This window comes from Procambarus clarkii, chromosome 44 (genome assembly GCF_040958095.1).
Source record: "Procambarus clarkii isolate CNS0578487 chromosome 44, FALCON_Pclarkii_2.0, whole genome shotgun sequence".
In the NCBI taxonomy this organism is placed as follows: Eukaryota; Metazoa; Arthropoda; class Malacostraca; order Decapoda; family Cambaridae; genus Procambarus; species Procambarus clarkii.
In genome coordinates this window covers 7,269,906-7,295,907 of record NC_091193.1, presented here as the reverse complement: position 1 = coordinate 7,295,907, position 26,002 = coordinate 7,269,906, and the positions used below count along the sequence as shown (strand labels likewise).

The following is a 26,002-nucleotide window of genomic DNA, read 5'->3' as shown; positions in this document are numbered from 1 at the left end:
AAGGACGCCGGCGGAAGCTTCAATATTGCTGGTGTGTGTAAAGGGCGGACAGATGAGTGTGTGTGTTGTGATATCTTCAACGCCAGTATCAAGTCCACTATGCCACTCACGAAGGCAATGTTTTGGTAGTGTAGTTTCCTAGGGAGGGCACTGTTGTTGTTGGCCAGTCACAGTGTAAGTCCAGGGGGAAGTGTTACCGCTCCAGCCCATTCACGAGATAGAAAGGTACATCTCCTTCACCTGGTTGGATATTTGAGAGCCTGTTGCATCTTAACGGAAGTATAGTGAGGTTGTGAGTATACTACTGACACTACGATGAACCGCTGCAGCTCCTCCTGTTACTAACCTAACTATTGTATATTACGTGACGTCCTCAGCAACACATAAATATCACTTAGGTTTAAACCTCATGGAAGGTTCATATGTTCCAGACAGTTTCTGTTAACCTTGGAGTATCTGGTGGGTCTACGACACCACAGCCAGAGAGAGAGAGAGAGAGAGAGAGAGAGAGAGAGAGAGAGAGAGAGAGAGAGAGAGAGAGAGAGAGAGAGAGCGAGAGCGAGAGCGAGAGCGAGAGCGCTATATCAGGCTACAACCGTGCCGCCATACTGCCCCCATACTCTCTCTCATTGAGAGAGAGAGAGAAAGAAAGAGAAAGAGAGGCTATAGTGTATATAATAGTCACGTTATATATTTATGTACTTATTTTAGATATATCCTGTCTGCTTCTAGCACAGTAGATAGATATCGGAACCTAAAGGAAACAACACATTATTGCACAAACAGCCTCATATTTTCCTACGACAAATAAATAGGTAATTGAGCTTGGAACTCATCTTTTTAATCCACTCTCACGAAGGCCAAAATTGACCTCGGATACCTGTGTGGGCACAAGCACTGGCCCTTGATAGACGGATAGATAGATGGCGGGATAGATGAACAGATAAATGGTTAGATGGATGGACAGATGGTTAAATGGATAGATAGATGTGCAGATGGGAAACGGACCGACCCGGACAATGCCAGGTATCCCCCTAGTATACAACAAGAAAGAATGACTGACTGTCTGTCTGCTGTTCGAAGCTGGAAGCCACACGGCTGGGGCCAGCCTCACCCAAATTGGCAGCGGGAGTAGTCTGAGGTACGGGATGAACATAGGCTTGTCGGCGTCGCCAGAATTAAAAACCCGAACAGCGTACCGAGGTCACATTCAGACCCCCAACGACTATTTTAGGCTTCACAGTTAAATAGCTAGAAAACGACTTAAAAAAACTTAGTTTTTCTTATGGTAATATGCAGAATTATTCACTGATCTCTAGAAAAATGACATAAACTTTCTTTTATCAATAATTTGCCCGTACTCGCATAAAGCAGATGATTCTTTCACAGCTTGAAAAGGTTTCTTAAGACGCGGTTGTTTATCACAATAAGGGGTAACTATACTTTCTTAGTATTTTACACTAAGTTCCTGACGACCACTCGCACATTTGACAATTATATTTTGCTATATAAAAGACAGACACAGACCGACAGAGACAGACACACACAGAGAGACAGTGACTCAGAGAGGCAGAGACGGAGATAGAGACAGACAGTAGATAGATGGATGGACAGAGTGATGGATAGATAAGAGTTATTGATAAGTAGATGGATTAGTAGATAGTTGGACAGATTTGGACAAATTGATGGATAGGCAGATAAATGGACTGATATATGGGTAGAAAGATGAGTAGGTGTATGGATAGGTAAATGGATGGATATAGATTGATAGAGGAATGGATATATGGAAGGACGGATGAATGGCAGGGGGATAGATAGAGACAGATACACAGAGACAGAAAGACAATGAGAGAGGCAGAGATAAAGACAGGGAGGGACAGAAAGGGGCAGAGAAAGACACAGAAAGTAGATAGATAGATGGATAGAGTGCTGGTTAGATGGCTGTATAGATTGATGGTTAGATGAATAGATTGATGGCTAAATAGTTAGATTGATGGTTAAATGGATAGATAGATGGATATTGATGGTTAAATGAATGGATAGACTGATGTATAGATGAATGGATGGATGGATTCATAGATGGGAAGATGGAGGGGATAGATGGATAGATAGATAGATAGATGAATGGATGGATAGTTGGATGGATATATAAATAGACAGATGGATAGATAGAAAAACCACACACACACACACACACACACACACACACACACACACACACACACACACACATATGTATATATATATATATATATATATATATATATATATATATATATATATATATATATATATATATATATATATCGACCTATACAACAAGCAAATCAAAATAAATTTTTTTATTTCTTACCAGACAGCACTTATAGGAGAATCATTATCCATGTACGTAAATATGTGTAGATATACTGAGCTACTTAACTCATCACTGGTTTACTGCGAGCAACAGGTGTTCACTCATCATTACTCCCTATGGCCGCTCCAAGCAACAGCCTGTTGGACCAAGTACTCACTAGTCAAGCCTAGTCCGGGCCGGGGCTTGAGGAGAAGAACAACTCCCAAAACCCCATCCAGGTACAGTCCAGGTACATAAGAGAAGTGAACTCAAGACCTCTAGATTGCCAGGCCGGTTCATTAACCTCTCCTCCTTCACACAGTCTGTAAAGATTGATTTCGAAACGTCTTAAAACCTCGAGAGATAGTTGAAGAAATGTACATGTCATATGTATCTTTACTATAGTAAGGTTCCTACTTATAAATGTCTTTGTTTACACATGATTGTGTTTGTGGGAGTATATATGTACGGGTTTACATGTTGTTGGGGTATAAAACATTCAGTATAACCAGCTGAGCATATGTAAACATTGGCCAGCTTAAGTTGTGGCCTGAGACACAAGCAAGTGTAAGCAGACGTACAGCACCGACTCCTTCCTAGTCTTGCAGATGCCATAACTGTACATGTGTCGCAAGATATCTTTTCCTTAAAATTAAGTCAGTCACTTGAGCAATAGTTGACATTGTTCACTGACTGGAGACAGGTGTGAGAACATGGCCACTAACTGTATCTCCTACACTTTAATGCGACCTGAGTTTAAATACTCTTTTTTATGTGTGTAACTTGGGGCTTTTTCATGTTGGTAAAACATATTGTATAAGTTAAGTGAATAGATTTGCATTCAATATTTTCTTGGTTGACTGGCCTGACCACTCTAGGACACCTCTTAACTTGTGGATCTGACCAGTTATTAATATTCATCATGAGAAAGCAAAACATTTGCGTCAATTTTAAGTGTCATTAGAAGTTGCTGGAAGCATATGTGGGTGTGAGGGTAGAATCCTTGGTTGTAAATGTAACATCATTTCAGTTGAATTCAAATCAATGGCATCCTCAATCACAGCAGCACATTAGCAGCTTGGCTGGTTTTCTCAAGATGACATTAAAGTAACATAGAGTGATGTGCCTTCTTTTTTACGGGTGGCTGGGGACTTGTGAACAAAAAAAAAAATGTCTTGGTCTATCTTAGGAAACCTTGATATTTATATTTACTGGTTGATAATGTGAATTTTAGAGGTAGAGGCAAAGCTCAGCACCCTGCCATACAGTATTAGTGAAGTTCAACAATCCTTGTGCAGTCATACCAGCCCACTCGTGCTCTACCCAACCACCCATCGTATGTAACCTATTGCACACAGTCTTGGTCAAAAAAATCTTCACCTGGCCAAGTCTATCCTCGCCCCACCATCCAGCCTGTCCGGATGTCCCCGCGCGGATCGCTCGAGTATCCAGCACCAGACCCAAGAGTTGAAGTGCCCCACGCCTGGGTGTGATGGGTCGGGGCATGTGACCGGCAACTACTCCTCCCACCGCTCACTCTCCGGCTGCCCCAGAGCCAACAAGCCCAAGCACAAACCCAAAGACACTCAAGACTCTGAGCCTCTCCGGTGAGTGCCTCATCCTTTGCTTTTGAACTCTTACTATGGTTATCTCAACGAACTTAATAGTATTGTGGAACTAGGGTGTCTACTTCTAAGTACTTTTAAATCCCACTTCTAAAGAAATGACGGGAAACTTTGTTCCTGAAAACAATAATATTTGAAGAACTTAATACAATCAATACCAAAGTTTCACAATCACAAATTCTAGTTCGTAGTTTTTGTGTGTGTGTGTTGCTGTGTATGTACCCGCTTTTGTTGGTTGCCTTCTGAGGACCAGACCTCCCTCCAGCTGACAGTGGCTTGGACCCATGTTATACCGACACTCCCATCTTGGACCTACAGCTTGGCATAACGAAAAGCTTGGATCCATGTCTGAGTGGTGCACTAACCTTGAACCCGTACCCTAGTTACATTCTAGCCTCAGAATCATACTTTGTGATGTTCGAAGCTTGGATCAATGTTTAAAATATGAACTAAGCTCAGACCTTTGTCCTCCTGATTTTAAGCTCGATTGACGTATATACAAACGTTTCTCGTATCAGGAATACACGTCTAAATTATAATATAATTTTGGACGCATGTGTTCATAATATTCTAAGCTTGAAATCGTAGATTAATGAAGTTTGAAGCTTGGATTCATAACACTTGTGCCCAAGATTGAATACATATCCTAGCCATACAGTGGACTTACGTTTTTACCTCACAAATATTCAGAATTCCATGTGGAAGTGAGTGCGCGACAAAGCTTGAGCCTGGTTATTGATGTTTCATCTATATTGGTCGTCACCGTTAACAACGCCTGCATGTACAGTACAATGGATCTAAAGAAAAGTAATAAAGAGCTATTAATTTTCTGAGATGTAATTGTAGAGGTGTTGGTAGTAGAGGCTGAGTGTGAGTACCACAGTAGTGGGTGGTGAGTGAGCCTCCAGCACTGGTCCAAGCTTCACCGTCAGCTGGTGGCGGAGGACTTTCTTGTGCCCTTCACTGTTTTTTTAAAAGTTGGTGTATGGGAGGCCCAATGTAACTGAAGCCCAGTCATCCATGGATAGACCAATTTTCTCAGAAATCAGTAATATGATCTCAGTCTTGCTTTACTCCTTAAATATTAAAGATCAAAATGGTGCTGCGCCAGATTGTAGAGCCATAGATATTTAGTCATCAGTGTGCCAGGGAGCGAGACGGGGGTGACCCCGCCCTCCTCCATGAAGCGCTGCTCTTGCCCCACTCACCTCACATGACCTCACTGACCGCCATTGTGCTGCCCTTAGCTGTCCAGTCCCTGGATGTGATGGGTCGGGGCACTCCACGGGCAAGTTTCTCAGTCACAGGAGGTAAGAAGGCCTGAGCTTACGGGAGCCAGAACCAGACACCACTTGAGGCCTTCACTTCCACTCGTCTGCCACATACATGACTCTAGCGTCACCGGGGTTCTTGCCGTCACATATTGACACCCGTCGTCGCATTAACTGGCAGTAACGTCATGCATAAAGCAAGAGAGGAATAAAGGCGATGAGAGCCTCATTTTAAAGTGCTTGCCTAGAGAATGAAGCCAGTCGTTGAGCAGTAAGTGTAGAGTAATGTTGTGGCGTGTATGTGACGAAGCCAGACGGTGGTGGTGCCTCCAACTGACCTCAAGTGGAGTTGAACCACTGGATCCCACTTACTAGTACCAACATGCTAGTGCCCCTTATCGGACATACTGCATGCTAAGCTGAGAAATAAGTAGCCAACAATTTGGTGATACTGAGAGTGTGTAGTAGTGGGTGCCGCTGGTCAGGTGGCAGACTAACTTGCCCTGGTGTGTATCCCCAGTGCCTCGGGCTGTCCCATCGCCAACCGCAACAAGATGCGCTCCCTCGAGGGGGGCGGGGGGGCAGGGCTGGGCATGGGCATGGGCGTCTCCACTGGGTTAGCTGCCATGGGTGAACCGCGACCTCCACTCCTGGCGGCGTCTTACTCCACGGGCGGCCCCACAGGCCCTCCCGCGGCCGCCCACAGCCTCTTGGCCCGCCCACTCCTCCACCCACTGCAGCCCCCACCAGCCAAGAAGCTCAGGATGGATGACACGTCTATGGTCTTCAAGACAGGTGCGTCCTGCATGCTAATCCACTATACATAGTTGTCCATATTGTCCACACCATACATAGCTGTCCATATTGACCACACCATACATAGCTGTCCATATTGACCACACCATACATAGCTGTCCATATTGACCACACCATACATAGCTGTCCATATTGACCACACCATACATAGTTGTCCATATTGTCCACACTATACATAGTTGTCCATATTGACCACACCATACATAGTTGTCCATACTGACCACACCATACATAGCTGTCCATATTGACCACACCATACATAGCTGTCCATATTGACCACACCATACATAGCTGTCCATATTGACCACACCATACATAGCTGTCTATACTGACCACACCATACATAGTTGTCCGTCGTGCTGGTGAAAGAACACCTAAAGGTAAGAAAATTTATAATTAACAACTGACGAGATGTTGAGATAACCTCACTGGAGATTTGTACTCAGGATGATAAACTGATAATCATAAATCCCATGAGCACTCATAAACCAAACACACAGGAGCAAAGGAGGAGCTGGATGACAACTGAGAAGGCCTCATAATGGCCGTAAGAGAGATTATAGTACAAGCAGATAGAGATAAATCACGATTGTTACTACTTGGTGACTTACACTCGAAATCAATAAACTGAGAGGCCTATGAAGCAAGACTGGAGGACATTTGGATTGATAGACGGTGGTGGTGCCATATACTCATATACCTCATCCTGGAGATAATTCTCCATGGGATGTTCCGTCAATACTGGATTTGCTATAAATCAGGAAAGAAGAAGAATAAGTGATATATAACATTATGTACCTTCTTTCCATGGGTATAAGCCACCATGTTCTTTTGGAAATATAATATGCAATGCGTTATTATCATGAAGAGATTGAGAAAAAGGAAGCAGTTGAAAGTTTTGTTTGCTGATGATATTATGGGGAACTTTGAACGTTCTTTAAGGAATTTAATTGGAAACACTTATTGTTCGGCAGAGAAGTAAATGAGATGTATGCCACGTTTTGTGAAATATATGATGAATGCACAACAAAGTTTATACCCAAACAGAGATGCAGAACAAGTGCACGGTAGTCCCTAACTGTCCCTAACTTGTATACCATGCAAGGTGATGGAGAAGATCGTGAGAAAAAACCTAGTAATACATCTGGAGAGAAGGGACTTCGTGACACACCACTAACAAGGGTTCAGGGATGGTAAATCTTGCCTCACAGGTTTAATAGAATTCTACGACCAGGTGATAAAGCTTAAGCAAGATAGAGATGGGTGGGCAGACTGCATTTTCTGGGACTCTCGGAAAGCCTTTGACTCAGTACCCCATAATCGGTACTCGGACCTATCCTGTTTCGGATATATGTAAATGGTCATCCAGAGGGCACACTTATTCCTCTCAATGTTTGTGGATGACGCAAATATTATGAAAAAGATTAAGTCAGAAGAGTATTATGCCTCAGTTTTATACTTCACGATGACCTGGAGACACTGAAGAAATGGTCTAACAAATGGTTGTTAGAGTTTAACCAAACCAAATGCAAAGTAATAAAGATAGATGCAGGGAGAAGGAAGCTGGATACAAGGTACCGTTTGGGAGATGAAATTCTGTAAGATTCAGAGAATGAGAAAGACCTGGGGATTGATATCACGCCAGACCTGTCCCCTGAAGCCAACTTCAAGAGGATATAATCAGCGGCATACGCGCATTTGGCCAACATAAAAACGGGCTTTAGAAACTTTGAAACTTGTGTAAAGAATCATTCAGAACTTTGATTATCACATGTCAGACTAATCCTGGAGTATGCAGCTCCAGCATGGAGTCCATATCTCGTTAAACGTAAGTCTAAATTCGAGAAGGTTCAGAGGTTTGCCACCAGATTAATATCCGAGCTGAGGGGTATCAGCTACGAGGAGAGTACGGAAACTAAACCTCACGTCGCTAGAAGACAGAGGAGTTAAGAGAGACGTGATCACCACAGAGAAGATTCTCAGATGAATTGACAGGGTAGATAAAAACAGTATTTAACACATGGGGGGGGGGTACACGCACTAGGGGGACACAGATTGTGTAGCCAAATGAGCCACAGGGATATTAGAAAGAACTTTTTATTGTTTTATTGTCAGAGTAGCTAACAAATGGAATGAATTAGGCAGTGATGAGGTGTAGGGTGACTCCATACACAGCTTCAAGTGGAGATATGATGGAGATATAGTGTGAGGATGTGGTAGGCTCAGGACAATGGACATCGGTCCATTGAGCCCAGTAGGCTCAGGACATCGATTGATTAACTTTTGAGTAGCGGGACCAAGGAGCCGAAGCTCAACCCGCGCACGCACAGTTAGGCGAGTTCAATTAGGTAAACTACCACACTCTCACACTCAATTACTAGTTCACAAGTGTGGTAGTTCAATTAACTACCACACCCACACTACCACAACCACACTCACACTACCACACAAACACTCACACTACCACACCCACCCTCACATTACCACACTCACCATATTGAGGTTATCTTGAGATGATTTCGGGGCTTTTAGTGTCCCCGCGGCCCGGTCCTCGACCAGGCCTCCACCACCAGGAAGCAACCCGTGACAGCTGACTAACTCCCAGGTACCTATTTACTGCTAGGTAACAGAGGCATTCAGGGTGAAAGAAACTTTGCCCATTTGTTTCTGCCTCGTACGGGAATCGAACCCGCGCCACACAATTACGAGTCCTGCGCGCTATCCACCAGGCTACGAGGCCCCACACTACCACCATCACACTACCACACCCACACTCTCACTACCACACCCACCCTCACACTACCACACCCACCCTCACACTACCACACCCACCCTCACACTACCACACTCACCCTCACACTACCACACCCACCCTCACACTACCACACCCACCCTCACACTACCACACCCACCCTCACACTACCACACCCACCCTCACACTACCACACCCACCCTCACACTACCACACCCACCCTCACAACCACAACCACCCTCACACTACCACACCCACCCTCACACTACCACACCCACCCTCACACTACCACACCCACCCTCACACTACCACACCCACACACTCAATACCACACCCACACACTCACTACCACACACACCCTCACACTACCACACACACCCTCACACTACCACACCCACCCTCACACTACCACACCCACCCTCACACTACCACACCCACACACTCAATACCACACCCACACACTCACTACCACACCCACCCTCACACTACCACACCCACCCTAACACTACCACACCCACCCTAACACTACCACACCCACCCTCACACTACCACACCCACCCTCACAACCACAACCACCCTCACACTACCACACCCACCCTCACACTACAACATCCACACTCACACTACCACAACCACCCTCATTCTACCACACCCACCCTCACACTACCACACCCACCCTCACACTACCACACCCACCCTCACACTGCCACACCCACACTCACACTACAACATCCACACTCACACTACCACAACCACCCTCACACTACCACAACCACCCTCACACTACCACACCCACCCTCACACTACCACACTCACCCTCACACTACCACACCCACCCTCACACTACCACATCCACATTCTCACTACCACACCCACCCTCACACTACCACACCCACCCACACACTACCACACCCACCCTCACACTACCACACCCACACTCTCACTACCACAACCACCCTCACACTACCACACCCACCCACACACTACCACACCCACCCTCACACTACCACAACCACCCTCACACTACCACACCCACCCACACACTACCACACCCACCCTCACACTACCACACCCACCCTCACACTACCACACCCACCCTCACACTACCACACCCACCCTCACACTACCACACCCACCCTCACACTACCACAACCACCCTCACACTACCACACCCTCACAGTACCACAACCACCCTCACACTACCACACCCACCCTCATTCTACCACACCCACCCACACACTACCACAACCACCCTCACACTACCACACCCTCACACTACCACACCCACCCTCACACTACCACACCCACACTCTCACTACCACAACCACCCTCACACTACCACACCCACACTCACACTACCACAACCACCTTCACACTACCACACCCACCCTCACACTACCACACCCACCCTCACACTATCACACCCACCCTCACACTACCACACCCACCCTCACACTACCACACCCACCCTCACACTACCACAACCACCCTCACGCTACCACAACCACCCTCACACTACCACAACCACCCTCACACTACCACACCCTCACACTACCACACCCACCCTCACACTACCACTCCCTCCCTCACACTACCACACCCACCCTCACACTACCACACCCACCCTCACACTACCACAATCACCCTCACACTACCACACCCACACTCACACTACTACAACCTCCCTCAAACTACCACACCCTCACACTACCACACCCTCACACTACCACACCCAAACTCTAACTACCACAACTACCCTCACACTACCACACCCACACTCTCACTACCACACCCACCCTCACACTACCACACCCACCCTTACACTACCACACCCACCCTCACACTACCACATCCACCTTCACACTACCACACCCACATACTCACTACCACACCCACTCTTACACTACCACACCCACCCTCACACTACCACACCCACCCTCATACTACCACACCCACCCTCACACTACCACACCCACCCTCACACTACCACATCCACCTTCACACTACCACACCCACCCTCACACTACCACACCCACCCTCACACTACCACACCCACCCTCACACTACCACACCCACCCTCACACTACCACACCCACCCTCACACTACCACACCCACCCTCACACTACCACACCCACCCTTACACTACCACAACCACCTCTCACTACCACACCCACCCTCACACTACCACACCCACCCTCACACACTACCACACCCACCCTCACACTACCACATCCACCTTCACACTACCACACCCACATACTCACTACCACACCCACCCTTACACTACCACACCCACCCTCACACTACCACACCCACCCTCATACTACCACACCCACCCTCACACTACCACACCCACCCTCACACTACCACAACCACCCTCATACTACCACACCCTCCCTCACACTACCACACCCACCCTCACACTACCACACGCACCCTCATACTACCACACCCACCCTCACACTACCACACTCACCCTCACACTACCACACCCACCCTCACACTACCACACCCACCCTCGTACTACCACACCCACCCTCACACTACCACACCCACCCTTACACTACCACACCCACCCTCACACTACCACACCCACCCTCACACTACCACACCCACCCTCACACTACCACACCCACCCTCACACTACCACACGCACCCTCACACTTCCACACCCACCCTCACACTACCCTTACACTACCACACGCACCTTCACACTACCACACCCACCCTCACACTACCACACCCACCCTCACACTACCACACCCTCCCTCACACTACCACACCCACCCTCACACTACCACACGCACCCTCATACTACCACACCCACCCTCACACTACCACACGCAACCTCACACTACCACACCCACCCTCACACTACCACACCCACCCTCACACTACCACACCCACCCTCACACTACCACACCCACCCTCACTCTACCACACCCACCCTCACACTACCACACCCACCCTCACACTACCACACCCACCCTCACACTACCACACTCACCCTCACACTACCACACCCACCCTTACACTACCCTTACGCTACCACACCCACCCTCACACTACCACACCCACCCTCACACTACCACACCCACCCTCACACTACCACACCCACCCTCACACTACCACATCCACACACTCACTACCACACCCACACACTCATTATCACACCCACCCTCACACTACAACACGCACCCTCACACTACCACACCCACCCTCACACTACCACACCAGCACACTCACTACCACACTCACCCTCACACTACCACACCCACCTTCACACTACCACACCCACCCTCACACCCAGCATGGAGTCCATATCTAGTCAAGCATAAGACTAAACTGGAAAAGATTCAAAGGTTTGCCACCAGACTAGTACCCGAGCTGAGAGGTATGAGCTACGAGGAGAGACTACGGGAATTAAACCTCACTTCGCTGGAAGACAGAAGAGTTAGGGGGGACATGATCACCACATTCAAGATTCTCAAGGGAATTTATAGGGTAGTCAAAGACAGGCTATTTAACACAAGGGGCACACGCACTAGGGAACACAGGTGGAAACTGAGTGCCCAAATAAGCCACAGAGATATTAGAAAGAACTTTTTTAGTGTCAGAGTGGTTGACAAATGCAATGCATTAGGAAGTGATGTGGTGGAGGCTGACTCCATACACAGTTTCAAGTGTAGATATGATAGAGCCCAATAGGCTCAGGAAACTGTACACCTGTTGATTGACGGTTGAGAGGCGGGACCAAAGAGCCAGAGCTCAACCCAACCCAACCAACCCACACACTCACACCCACACGCACACACACATTCCACGCCCACACACATTCCACGCCCACACACACACACATAATGAGGTGAGTACACCCTCACACTACTACACCCACCCTCACACTACCACACCCTCACTACCACACCCATACACAACCACACCCACACACTACCACACACACACACACTACCACACCCACACACGGCACCCACATGGGAGCCGGCCGGCCGAGCGGACAGCACGCTGGACACGTGATCCTGTGGTCCCAGGTTCAATCCCGGGCGCCGGCGAGAAACGATGGGCAGAGTTTCTTTCACCCTATGCCCCTGTTACCTAGCAGTAAATAGGTACCTGGGAGTTAGTCAGCTGTCACGGGCTGCTTCCTGGTGTGTGTGTGTGGTGTGGGAAAAAAAAAAGTAGCAGTAGAAACAGTTTATTGACAGTTGAGAGGCGGGCCGAAAGAGCAGAGCTCAACCCCGCAAGCACAACTAGGTGAATACACCCACACTACCACACCCACACTACCACACCCACACTCTCACACTACCACACCCACACTACCACACCCACACTCTCACACTACCACACCCACACTCTCACTACCACACCCACATTCACTACCACACTCTCACCACCACACACTCACTACCACACCCACACTCTCACTACCACACCCACACTCTCACTACCACACCCACACTGTGGTAGAAGGATTCACTACAAACGACAAGGAAGTGTGTGAGGAACTGAATAAGAAATTCCAGGAGGTCTTCACCTTAGAGCAAGGAGAGATTCCAGAGATAAAAGAGGGAATAGTTAACCAGAAACCACTAGAAGAGTTTTAGATTACCAGCGGGGAAGTAAAGAAGTGTTTACTAGAGTTGGATGTGACAAACGCTATAGGCCCAGATGGAATCTCCCCTTGGATACTAAGGGAAGGAGCAGAAGCACTGTGCCTGCCACTCTCCATAGTGTATAACAAATCACTGCCAACAGGGGAACTGCCAGAAATTTGAAAGGCAGCTAATGTAGTTTCAATATACAAGAAAGGAGATAGACAGGAGGCACTGAACTACAGGCCAGTGTCCCTAACCTGCATTCCATGCAAGCTGATGGAGAAGATTGTGCAAAGAAAGCTATTGGAACATCTGGAGCGAAAGAACTTTGCAACACAGCATCAACATGGGTTCAGGGATGGCAAGTCCTGCCTCACAGGGCTAATTGAATTCTACGACCAGGCAACAAAAATCAGGCAAGAAAAAGAGGGGTGGGCAGACTGCATATTTTTGGATTGTCAGAAAGCCTTTGATACAGTACAACACAAGAAGCTAGTGAAAAAGCTGGAGTGAAAGGGAAGGTACTCCGTTGGATAAAGGAGTACCTAAGTAACAGAAGACAACGAGTCACTGTGAGGGGTGAGGTCTCGGATTGGCGTGACGTCACAAGTGGAGTCCCGCAGGGGTCAGTCCTTGGACCAATACTGTTTCTGATATATGTAAATGATCTGCCAGAAGGTACAGAATCGTTTCTCTCAATGTTTGCTGATGATGCAAAAATTATGAGGAGGATTGAAACAGAGGATGATAGTAGGAGGCTACAGGACGACCTAGACAGACTGAATGAATGGTCGAACAAATGGCTGCTAAAGTTTAACCCGAGTAAATGCAAAGTACTGAAACTAGGCGGTGGAAATAGGAGGCCAGACATAGGATACAGAATAGGAAGAAGATGAAGTACTTAATGAAACGGAAAGAGAGAAAGATCTAGGAATTGATATCACACCAAACCTGTCTCCTGAAGCCCACATAAAAAGAATTACATCTGCGGCATATGCGAAGCTGGTTAACATCAGAACAGCCTTCAGGAACCTGTGTAAGGAATTATTCAGAATCTTGTACACCACATACGTAAGACCAATCCTGGAGTATGCGGCCCCAGCATGGAGCCCGTACCTTGTCAAGCACAAGACGAAGCTGGAAAAAGTTCAGAGGTATGCCACTAGACTAGTCCCAGAACTAAGAGGCATGAGTTACGAGGAAAGGCTGCGGGAAATGCACCTTACGACACTGGAAGACAGAAGAGTGAGGGGAGACATGATCACTACCTACAAAATCCTCAGGGGAATTGACAGAGTAGACAAGAATAAACTGGAGGTACCACCAACCCTGGTGGTACGCGAACAAGGGGACACAGGTGGAAACTGAGTACCCAAATGAGCCACAGGGACGTTAGAAAGATCTTTTTCAGTGTCAGAGTAGTTAACAGATGGAATGCATTAGGCAGTGATGTGGTGGAGGCTGACTCCATACACAGTTTCAAATGTAGATATGATAGAGCCCAGTAGGCTCAGGAATCTGTACACCAGTTGATTGACAGTTGAGAGGCGGGACCAAAGAGCCAGAGCTTAACCCCCCGCAAGCACAAATAGGTGAGTACACTCACTACCACACCCACACACTCACTACCACTCACTAACCCCAGGTGCCCAGCATAACCTCAAGTGCCCACACACTACCACACCCACACACTACCACACCCACACACTACCACACCCACACACTACCACACCCACACACTACCACACCCACACACTACCACACCCACACACTACCACACCCACACACTACCACACCCACACACTACCACACCCACACACTACCACACGCAAATCTTGTATGTGTTCCCCTGGGGGTGAAGACCCGCATCTTGACATTGTCCCAACAAAGTTCTCGAGTCTGTTGTTCCCTCTCTGTATTGAGAACATAATACTATGCGTAAGGTTTTCTACTGAAAGGTATGTATATCACATTTACGCCTTCCACCCAGTGATCCTCGTGGCCCGCTGCATGTGGTGTTGGGTCTCATGTCCGTGATGTCGTCTGTCTGCATACGTCCGTGCATTCCATACGTACCTCCGTACCTCCTTCATAAATTATCACAATTCCTTATTACATATTCAGTGCGCAGTATGAAGTTTTTTGGTCGTACTACCGTATGCGGACTGCTGCCACATACTGACACACTTTAATGCTCTCTTTCTCTATCCATTTTTCTGTATTTAGTTGGTGCCTATTGGATGAATGTAGAGTCCTTAAAAAAGGGTTCTGTTTGAATGTAAACCACGCAGCTTGACAAGCATAGTGTATATGGTGTATACATCAGTATAACCCCAGATACCCAGTATTACCCCAGATACCCAGTATAACCCCTGATACCCAGTATAACCCCTGATACCCAGTATAACCCCAGATACCCAGTATAACCCCTGATACCCAGTATAACCCCTGATACCCAGTATAACCCCTGATACCCAGTATAACCCCTGATACCCAGTATAACCCCTGATACCCAGAATAACCCCAGATACCCAGTATAACCCCTGATACCCAGTATAACCCCTGATACCCAGTATAACCCCTGATACCCAGTATAACCCCAGATACCCAGTATAACCCCTGATACCCAGTATAACCCCAGATACCCAGTATAACCCCAGATACCCAGTATAACCCCTGATACCCAGTATAACCCCTGATACCCAGTATAACCCCAGATACCCAGTATAACCCCTGATACCCAGTATAACCCCTGATACCCAGTATAACCCCAGATACCCAGTATAACCCCTGATACCCAGTATAACCCCTGATACCCAGTATAACCCCAGATACCCAGTATAACCCCAGATACCCAGTATAACCCCAGATACCCAGTATAACCCCTGATACCCAGCATAACTCCAGGTCTCTCACATAGCCTGGGACAATAACTTTGCCTAACCTGTAAACAAACCCGTATTTCTCGAACAGAAACAACAAACAACCGTTCCCATTTTTTGTATTTCCATGTCATGGCCTTAGAAAAGTTGTGTCTTCACAATCGGGCCAGCATAAAGTGGTGTTATCCAGATTAAATCTACCCAAGTTAGGCTGGTTGATCTATGTTGAGAATTGTGGGTAATATTATCCCTAATATGTTCCAATTAACAAACGCTGTATAGACTGACTCCAGCCCGGTTGACTGTGTACTCTCGTAGCACTAAATTGTCTGTGGATAATCTTCTTAATTTCTTGGCGAGTTTGTAGTAGCTAGTTTTTTGTCAGGGTTGTGTAGGGTCGACTGAGAATCCATGTGGATTCTCAATTGATACGTTATACACTAGAAGAGGCACAATATACACTAGAAGAGGCACCATATACACTAGTAGTGGCATTATATACACTAGTAGTGGCACCATATACACTAGTAGTGGCACCATATACACTAGTAGTGGCACCATATACACTAGTAGTGGCACCATATACACTAGTAGTGGCACCATATACACTAGTAGTGGCACCATATACACTAGTAGTGGCACCATATACACTAGTAGTGGCACCATGTACACTAGTAGTGGCACCATATACACTAGTAGTGGCACCATATGCACTAGTAGTGGCATTACATACACTAGTAGTGGCATTATATACACTAGTAGTGGCACCATATACACTAGTAGTGGCACCATATACACTAGTAGTGGCACCATATACACTAGTAGTGGCACCATATACACTAGTAGTGGCATTATATACACTAGTAGTGGCATTATATACACTAGTAGTGGCACCATATACACTAGTAGTGGCACCATATACACTAGTAGTGGCACCATATACACTAGTAGTGGCATTATATACACTAGTAGTGGCACCATATACACTAGTAGTGGCACCATATACACTAGTAGTGGCATTATATACACTAGTAGTGGCACCATATACACTAGTAGTGGCATTATATACACTAGTAGTGGCACCATATACACTAGTAGTGGCACCATATACACTAGTAGTGGCATTATATACACTAGTAGTGGCACCATATACACTAGTAGTGGCATTATATACACTAGTAGTGGCACCATATACACTAGTAGTGGCACCATATACACTAGTAGTGGCACCATATACACTAGTAGTGGCACCATATTTACTAAAGTGATACCTTATGTACTAGAGGTGACATCTTGTATACTGGAGGTGATACCTTGTATAGAAGAGGTGGTACCTTTTATACTAGACGTGGTACCCTGTATACTAAAGGTGGTATCGTTCGTACTTGACATCTTGTATACTAGAGTGATACATTGAATACTAGGTGGAACCACCTGTTCTAGAGATGGCATCTCGTATACTAGCAGTGACATCTTGTATACGAATGGTGGCACCTTATATTGGTTATACCTTATTGTTAGTTATTTATACCTTATGTTGGTTGGTACCTTATAAATCCTTGGTTTAAAAAAATGTAGTCTTAAAACTTTTTTTTTTTTGAAGAATTTGGTTTTCTGTAAACAGAATTTGCAGGCACACTTAAATAGTTTTCGAATGTTCCAATATTTCACATTCTAACAAGTCATCCCAGCTTTTCTAACTTCATTTTTTATCATTCTTGATAATGTGATAAATTCTTTTTCTAGACTCACTTCCCGATTTTAATACCCAGATACGTAGCTTTCTTATTACTAGTTAGACGCTTTAGTTCCGCTGAATAAACCCAGGTAACCAGTATCAATAGCCCCAGGTACTATACCCAGTATAGTACTATACCCAGTATAGTACTATACCCTGTACTATACTATACCCAGTATAGTATAGTACAGGTGCCCAGTATAACCCCAAGTGCCCAGTATAACTCCAGGTGCCCAGTATAACCCCAGGTGCCCAGTATAACCCAAGGTGCCCAGTATAACCCCAGTATAACTCCAGGTGCCCTGTATAACCTCAGGTGCCCAGTATAACCCCAGGTGCCCAGTATATCCCCAGGTGCCCAGTATATCCCCAGGTGCCCAGTATATCCCCAGGTGCCCAGTATAACCCCAGGTGCCCTGTATAACCCCAGGTGCCCAGTATAACCCCAGGTGCCCAGTATAACCCCAGGTGCCCTGTATAACCCCAGGTGCCCAGTATAACCCCAGGTGCCCTGTATAACCCCAGATGCCCAGTATAACCCCAGGTGCCCAGTATAACTCCAGGTGCCCTGTATAACCCCAGGTGCCCTGTATAACTCCAGGTGCTCTGTATAACCCCAGGTGTCCAGTATAACCCCAGGTGCCCAGTATAACCTCAGGTGCCCAGTATAACCCCAGGTGCCCAGTATAACCCCAGGTGCCCTGTATAACCCCAGGTGCCCAGTATAACCCCAGGTGCCCAGTATAACTCCAGGTGCCCTGTATAACTCCAGGTGCCCTGTATAACCCCAGGTGCCCAGTATAACTCCAGGTGCCCTGTATAACCCCAGGTGCCCTGTATAACCCCAGGTGCCCTGTATAACCTCAGGTGCCCAGTATAACCCCAGGTGCCCAGTATAGCCCCAGGTGCCCAGTATAACCCCACGTGCCCAGTATATCCCCACGTGCCCAGTATAACCCAGGTGCCCAGTATAACCCCAGGTGCCCAGTATAACCCCAGGTGCCCAGTATAACTCCAGGTGCCCTGTATAACCCCAGGTGCCCAGTATAACTTTAGGTGCCCAATATAACCCCAGGTGCCCAGTATAACTTTAGGTGCCCAGTATAACCCCAGGTGCCCAGTATAACCCCAGGTGCCTAGTTTAACCCCAGATGCCCAGTATAACCCCAGGTGCCCAGTATAACCCCAGGTGCCCAGTATAACTCCAGGTGCCCTGTATAACTCCAGGTGCCCTGTATAACCCCAGGTGCCCAGTATAACTCCAGGTGCCCTGTATAACCCCAGGTGCCCAGTATAACCCCAGGTGCCCTGTATAACCTCAGGTGCCCAGTATAACCCCAGGTGCCCAGTATAGCCCCAGGTGCCCAGTATAACCCCACGTGCCCAGTATATCCCCACGTGCCCAGTATAACCCAGGTGCCCAGTATAACCCCAGGTGCCCAGTATAACCCCAGGTGCCCAGTATAACTCCAGGTGCCCTGTATAACCCCAGGTGCCCAGTATAACTTTAGGTGCCCAATATAACCCCAGGTGCCCAGTATAACTTTAGGTGCCCAGTATAACCCCAGGTGCCCAGTATAACCCCAGGTGCCTAGTATAACCCCAGATGCCCAGTATAACCCCAGGTGCCCAGTATAACCCCAGGTGCCCAGTATAACCTCAGGTGCCCTGTATAGCCCCAGGTGCCCTGTATAACCTCAGGTGCCCAGTATAACCCCAGGTGCCCAGTATAGCCCCAGGTGCCCAGTATAACCCCAGGTGCCCAGTATAACCTCAGGTGCCCTGTATAGCCCCAGGTGCCCTGTATAACCTCAGGTGCCCAGTATAACCCCAGGTGCCCAGTATAGCCCCAGGTGCCCAGTATAACCCCACGTGCCCAGTATATCCCCACGTGCCCAGTATATCCCCACGTGCCCAGTATAACCCCAGGTGCCCAGTATAACCCCAGGTGCCCAGTATAACCCCAGGTGCCCAGTATAACCCCAGGTGCCCAGTATAACCCCAGGTGCCCTGTATAACCTCAGGTGCCCAGTATAACCTCAGGTGCCCTGTATAGCCCCAGGTGCCCTGTATAACCTCAGGTGCCCAGTATAACCCCAGGTGCCCAGTATAGCCCCACGTGCCCAATATATCCCCACGTGCCCAGTATAACCCCAGGTGCCCAGTATAACCCCAGGTGCCCAGTATAACCCCAGGTGCCCAGTACAACCCCAGGCTAACACAAATATCTCTCCCACAGACGGCGAGGAACACACTGGCTTGGTATCGGAGATCTCGGAGTTGCAGAAAGAGAACGCTTCCATGGAGGTCCACGTGACCAAATTACGCCATGACGTATCCTCTATGGAGGCTGTGCTCAAGGTCGAGCAGAAGGTAGGTGTCTGGCGGGGGGAGGCGACGGTGGGCTGTGGTGGGGTGGTCAAGGGAATATCCACATAAGGGTTTATTTCAGTTATTTATTAGAAAGCCATACTCAGAAGGTAAGCGAGGGGAAGGGTGCTGGCCGAATTAGCGCGAGAGAGAGGTCGAGTGAGCGATAGAGGATTGATGATGATGAAGATTAAGCCACCCAAAAAGGTGGCACGAGCATGAATAGCCCGTAAGTGGTGGCCCTTTTGAGCCATTACCAGTATCAAGAGCTGATACTGGAGATCTGTGGAGGTGCGACTGCACCCTGCGTGACGGGAGATGTCTCCTGTGAGCGATAGAGAGGAATGTTGTGCACTTTATAAGAGTGCATAACACTGGATGAGAGCTACCACTTACGGGCTATTCATGCCCGTGCCACCTTTTGGGTGGCCTAATCTTCATCAATCATCAATCGATGAGAGTGCACATCCTTGATGGGCGTGCACAGTACTTCATGAAAGCACAAAATTTCACGAGATTGTGCAGTACTTCACAAGAGTTCGTAACAGTCCATGAGACTACAACAGTTCATTAAAGAATTAAACAGTTCATGAGTGTATAGCAGATCATTAGTGAACATCAGTTCATGAGTGTTCAACAGTTCATGACAGTGCACAGCAGTTCAGAAGAGTTCACAACAATTCATAAGGGTACACAACAGTTCATGACAATGTACAACAGTTCATCAGTTAGTGAGGGTACACAATTCATGAGACTACTCAGGAGTCCTTGATAGTGCACAACAGTTCATGAATGCACAACAGTTCATGTGAGTGCGTGTGTTAGAATGTTAGTAAGTCATCAATTGCCTTTTATTGTTGATATAGTGTTGATGTGTTGCTGTTGTTGCAGGAGGCGGCTGGTGCTGGTGAGAGGGGGGCGCAGTTGACCGAGTACTACGAGTCGTTGCGGAACAATGTTATGTCGCTCCTGGAACACGTTAAGCTTCCCGGGGGCGGCCCCACTCCCACCAACGACCGAATCGACAACTTCGACTCCTATCTCTCCAAGATTCACTCGCTCTGCACCGATAACTACTGCGAGGACACCCGGCCACTCTACGACAGTGTGCGCTCAGCTCTCCATGATTTCACAGTGCCCCCGACGCCCATCTGACATGACTAGGGATACGCCGGGGCGGGAACGGCGCCCTCTATGGCCGCCGCTAGTGTCCCGCCCACCCATTCCTATTTCCCAACCTCCTTTACAACGCCCTTCTTCGGTGTGCCGCCAGTGAGCACGAGTGTGGCCAACAGTGCGGCCATGGCTAACACCATGAACAGCAACATGAACAACAGCAACGTTGTAGCCTTCACCAGCCCGGGCAGCACCGGCCACAACACCAGCGGCGGACACATGGGTGGCAGCAGGTGACTGGAGTAGTGATCTTCCCCGCCCTCATGGTGCTTCACTGCAACGTGGCGTCCTATCACCCTCACACTGTTACCTGCAATGCCAAAGACCAGTCCCCGCATCCTGAACTCTCATATAAAGGTGTTGAAGGGCGTATTTCCCACGTGATGGTGTATTATGCTGGGCTGAGGCTAACATGCCCTAGTGTTAGGGCGAGGGTGTGACCTTAAGCCCGGCCCTCGTGGTCCAACTTGCTGATGGCGTGGGTTATTGTGACACTTAGCCTTGCTTTCATGGTCCCACCTTCTGAGGACCTGGGTGAGTGTGACCTCAACGAGTCCGGTCCACACCCTCTTGAGGGCCTGCATGAGTGTGACCTCAGCAAGCCCGGCCCCAAAAGGTCCCACCCTCTGAGGGGCCTGGATGAATGTGACCTCAACAAGCCCGGCCCTCCCCAAGGTCCCACCCTCTGAGGGCCTGGATGAATGTGACCTCAACCAGCCCGGCCCCCCAAGGCCCACCCTCTGCTCACTCTGTGTTGACACTCCCACCACGAGCTTTAACGTCTGCGATGTTAATGTAAATAATCTAAGACTTTTCTGTAAAAATCATGTTTCCAATAGGTCAAGTCGTTTGTTGGTGTATTTGAAAAACTGTCTAGACAATTAGCTTGCTTCACATCGTCGAAAATCTAGTAGTGTGTGTGTATTCAGGAAGTCGACTTTCCAGCAAGCTACGTGTCTACCCGCGCCAAGCCAGTGTGATGACGTATATCTTAGAATAGGGAGCTTTGATAATGTTCCTTTGCATAAACTTTTCATTTTCTTCAAAAGCGTGAAAAGTGAAGTTTACCTAGGTTACCTTTGACGAACACTGCAAGCTAACCCATGCTTTGCCTGTCCAGGGGTTGTGGGTTAACCTGGCACGCGGTCCGCCTGGCATATCTCCACGATTGAAGGGTTCAAAGTGATCGGCATGTTTTAGTGTTGCTTTTTGCTTCACTAGTCATATGGAAATATTTTGGACGTAAAAAAAATAGTTGTGTTACCGTTTTATCTATATTTAAACTATAACTACCTAGGTTTATACATTGCGTATTAAGCGTTTACTCAGACTAACAAAATCGTCTTCTTGTTGGTGTGTTGACTCATATTACTACTAAACAATCACAGGTTTATTTGCCAATCACAGGTCTGTGTCGTCATGCCTTATGTGAAATTCAGCAAAACATTTAGAAACATGATCCTAATAATGTTCTTCATCACTAAGCGATCTGTATGTTTTCTGATAACACAAGCATAGATAATTTGGCCTCCTTGTATACATACATATATAAATATATATATTCATTGTTGTTGGACAATCAAAAATACCCCAACAGGTATCCAGCCTCCTCGTGAATCTTCTGTAAGTTTGGTTGTTGTGATGAAGTGTCAAATTATCAGCTGCACAAATCTTGACTTCCGAACTTTGTGAGTGTTTTACAGGAAGTGCATCAGTCCCTTCACAGCAGCGTGTCTACCCCCCTTACTGCAGGTGAAACAATGCAGTATAACACTTGTGTTTCCACATGCAGGAGTGTTACATATGATCTTATGCTCTCTAATGTTACATTTGTTTATTGGTCAGATTCATTTTGGTTTATGGTTCTACTCGAGTGCCCATTACTCAGCAATGATTGTAGTCGGTTGTCGCTCTTAATGATAAGTAACATTGTTCGTAACAACTTTGGCAGTGTAAAAGTCGAGTTTTCCTTTACTCCCACGTCACAACTACTGTGCTATGTATTTGTGGCCACACTCGTCTTGCTGGTCACTGGTCCTCCCGGTATCATTTGACAGCTGTAATCCAATAGAAAATGTATCCACCAGAAGCTGCAATATCTTTAGTTTCCTCCTTTGTTAGTACTTACAGTTTCTAATACATCTTAGATTATCTCAGTTTCAGGTTGTTTGCAACAACTGAATCATTTATGTAAGCCAGTTACTTGATAGTTTTTGAAATTGTTTTAAATTAATATTATTTCACTCATCAAGCTACCCCCAAATTTAGCAGTATTATCTGCCGTTACATCAGCCTCTGATGGATTCAAGGTATTAATTTATTCAGGTGGTGAGAGCCAGTCGTGATTTTATATCTGCTCCCCTTACACTTTTCTTAATAAAATGGTGTGTAAAACTCTGAACCTTATTTTAAAGTTAATGAAGGTAATTGGGTGCCATTACTGTTCAGTGAAGTTATACAGCATTTTGCCTAATAATGTTCAAATCAAGCACAAGATGTGAGGTACATTTATTAAAATAGTTTGAAAATGTTTATCACCGCCAGTATGCATGAGGAACGAGTAGTAATTCTAAACTTTCTTTTTAATTCACATGTGATGTTACTTTGTTTTGGGATGTATAGTTGTATGTGAGCGGTTGTTGAATGCCTGCATTGAAGCAACTGGATTTAACTCCATCGCTCCTTTTCAGCTTAATAACTGCTGAAACGTATGCACTTCAGCCAGCAGCCTACATGAAACAGTTGATAAGGGACAATGGAGTTGCTTCCACAGATGGTAAACTTATATCTGAGCCAACACATACGTTACAGGGAACCTTTACCCTTCTGTTGGACAACTTGTTGGATTGGTTTGCTGCAATAATAGATGCCAGGTGGTGACAAGTATGTTATAGCACATGCTCATTAGTTTATTCAATCGATTTATATGTATCCAGTGTGTGAGATTGTAAGATGTAACACGGTAGAAGAGATGAAAAAATCTTCTTGGACAGTGTGTGTGTAATCTTAATATGAAAAAAAAAGATGTACCAGTTATGTAGGGACAATAATTGTAAAGCAGGAGAGTTCTCCTTGTCCCGTGTGATAGAGAATTAGTAGGACCCCGGTGTTGTACATATGACCTACCTCCCTCCCTACAGCAACTCTTCCTTGCTATGCCTCCTGATCTTTCACTCCCCTAGTCCCTCCATTTACCTTCTATTTACAGTGAGTGAGGGTGTAAAATTATCCCTATAGATAGATTTTATCCATTGGATATAATAAACCATCAGATGGCATTAGTGTGGTATTGTTTAACAGAGCAGTGTAGAAACTATGGCTTCAGTGTGGAACTACACGAGATTCAAATAATTTATTATAATGAGGGACCATGAACAAAGGTCTTAGATGATGAATAACTATTCTATGAGTAACAATTCACTAGATACCTGCATCTTGAATGGCAGTCATGCAGCTCAACATGGAAATGTTCCAGTGTGCAGACGGCCTGAGTACAGTGTGGGCAGCACATGCCAACAACAGCGGCTGAATCTACAGAATGACTGTGTCGAGTTGTGTATTTTTGTAGGTGGCCATGGAATGACCAGATTTTATAATAAGTGTTGTGTCAATCCATATTGCTGTGGTTGGACACTGTACGGTCAAGCTTTCTATCGGTGAATATTCTGGTTTTCACTTACTAGATGTGATATACACTTGGAGATTTCTAGAAGTCTAAAAATACTCACGCTGCACAAAAAGTACCAATTTCATTTTGAAGGGTCAATATGTGATATACAAGAATTCTTGTTGGTGTATTATAAACTGTTATCAAACATTTATCCAGTGTTAAAGTATGAGAAATCTTCAAGGATTCACAGAAGTTTTGCATGGCAATGGCTTTATATAAATCCCTATAGTTCTGAAAGTAGTGTCCGACAGACTGTTTTTACAACTAATGTATAAATTATGTCCCCCTGTGTTTTAGAGGATATCAAACACTTGTGTTCATTGTTTGTGTTTAACTCTTCTCACCATTGCCAGCAGTCGACACTCAGTCGGTGGACAGAGCCGAGTTCTCTTGCGGCTCCTGTTTTGACTCGGGGCCCACACAGTCAGCTCTGCACCCTTGGGCCATATTTTTTGTATAAATGTACCTTATCACTGAATGTATTAAACTGTCATTTTGAAATTATTTTGCTATTTTTAAACCTAGTTTACACAACTGACCTAGTCTTAAAAGGCAAGAATAAAATATAAACTGCTCTGAATTGTGGAATACTGAATGTCATTAGACTTCAGAACAAGGCTGGGGACATGTCATGAGGACATGCCCAAATGTCTTGCTCTGGCTAGGAATCAAATGCCGAGTCTAATAGGTTGAGAGTAAACTGCATTAATCATTCCCTCCAAAGTTGCAAGCTTGCTCTAGTACATTGCT

At 46.6% G+C, this 26,002-nt stretch overlaps 1 protein-coding gene across 6 annotated transcripts in view; it reads left to right on the top strand.

Annotated features, from left to right (window-relative positions):
• Positions 1 to 25,756, top strand: part of LOC123745261 (myelin transcription factor 1) — a 213,040-nt gene extending 187,284 nt beyond the window's left edge. For 5 of the 6 annotated variants that reach the window (XM_069300612.1, XM_069300611.1, XM_069300613.1 and 2 more), the window contains exons 12-16: positions 3,694 to 3,942; positions 5,208 to 5,270; positions 5,752 to 6,026; positions 20,276 to 20,409; positions 21,298 to 25,756. In XM_069300612.1, coding sequence (XP_069156713.1) covers positions 3,694 to 3,942; positions 5,208 to 5,270; positions 5,752 to 6,026; positions 20,276 to 20,409; positions 21,298 to 21,561 — 985 coding nt within the window. In that variant the 3' untranslated portion in view covers positions 21,562 to 25,756. The remainder of the gene's footprint in view (positions 1 to 3,693; positions 3,943 to 5,207; positions 5,271 to 5,751; positions 6,027 to 20,275; positions 20,410 to 21,297) is intronic. The other variant, XM_069300614.1, reaches the window with a different exon arrangement.
• Positions 25,757 to 26,002: the final 246 nt, after the last annotated feature.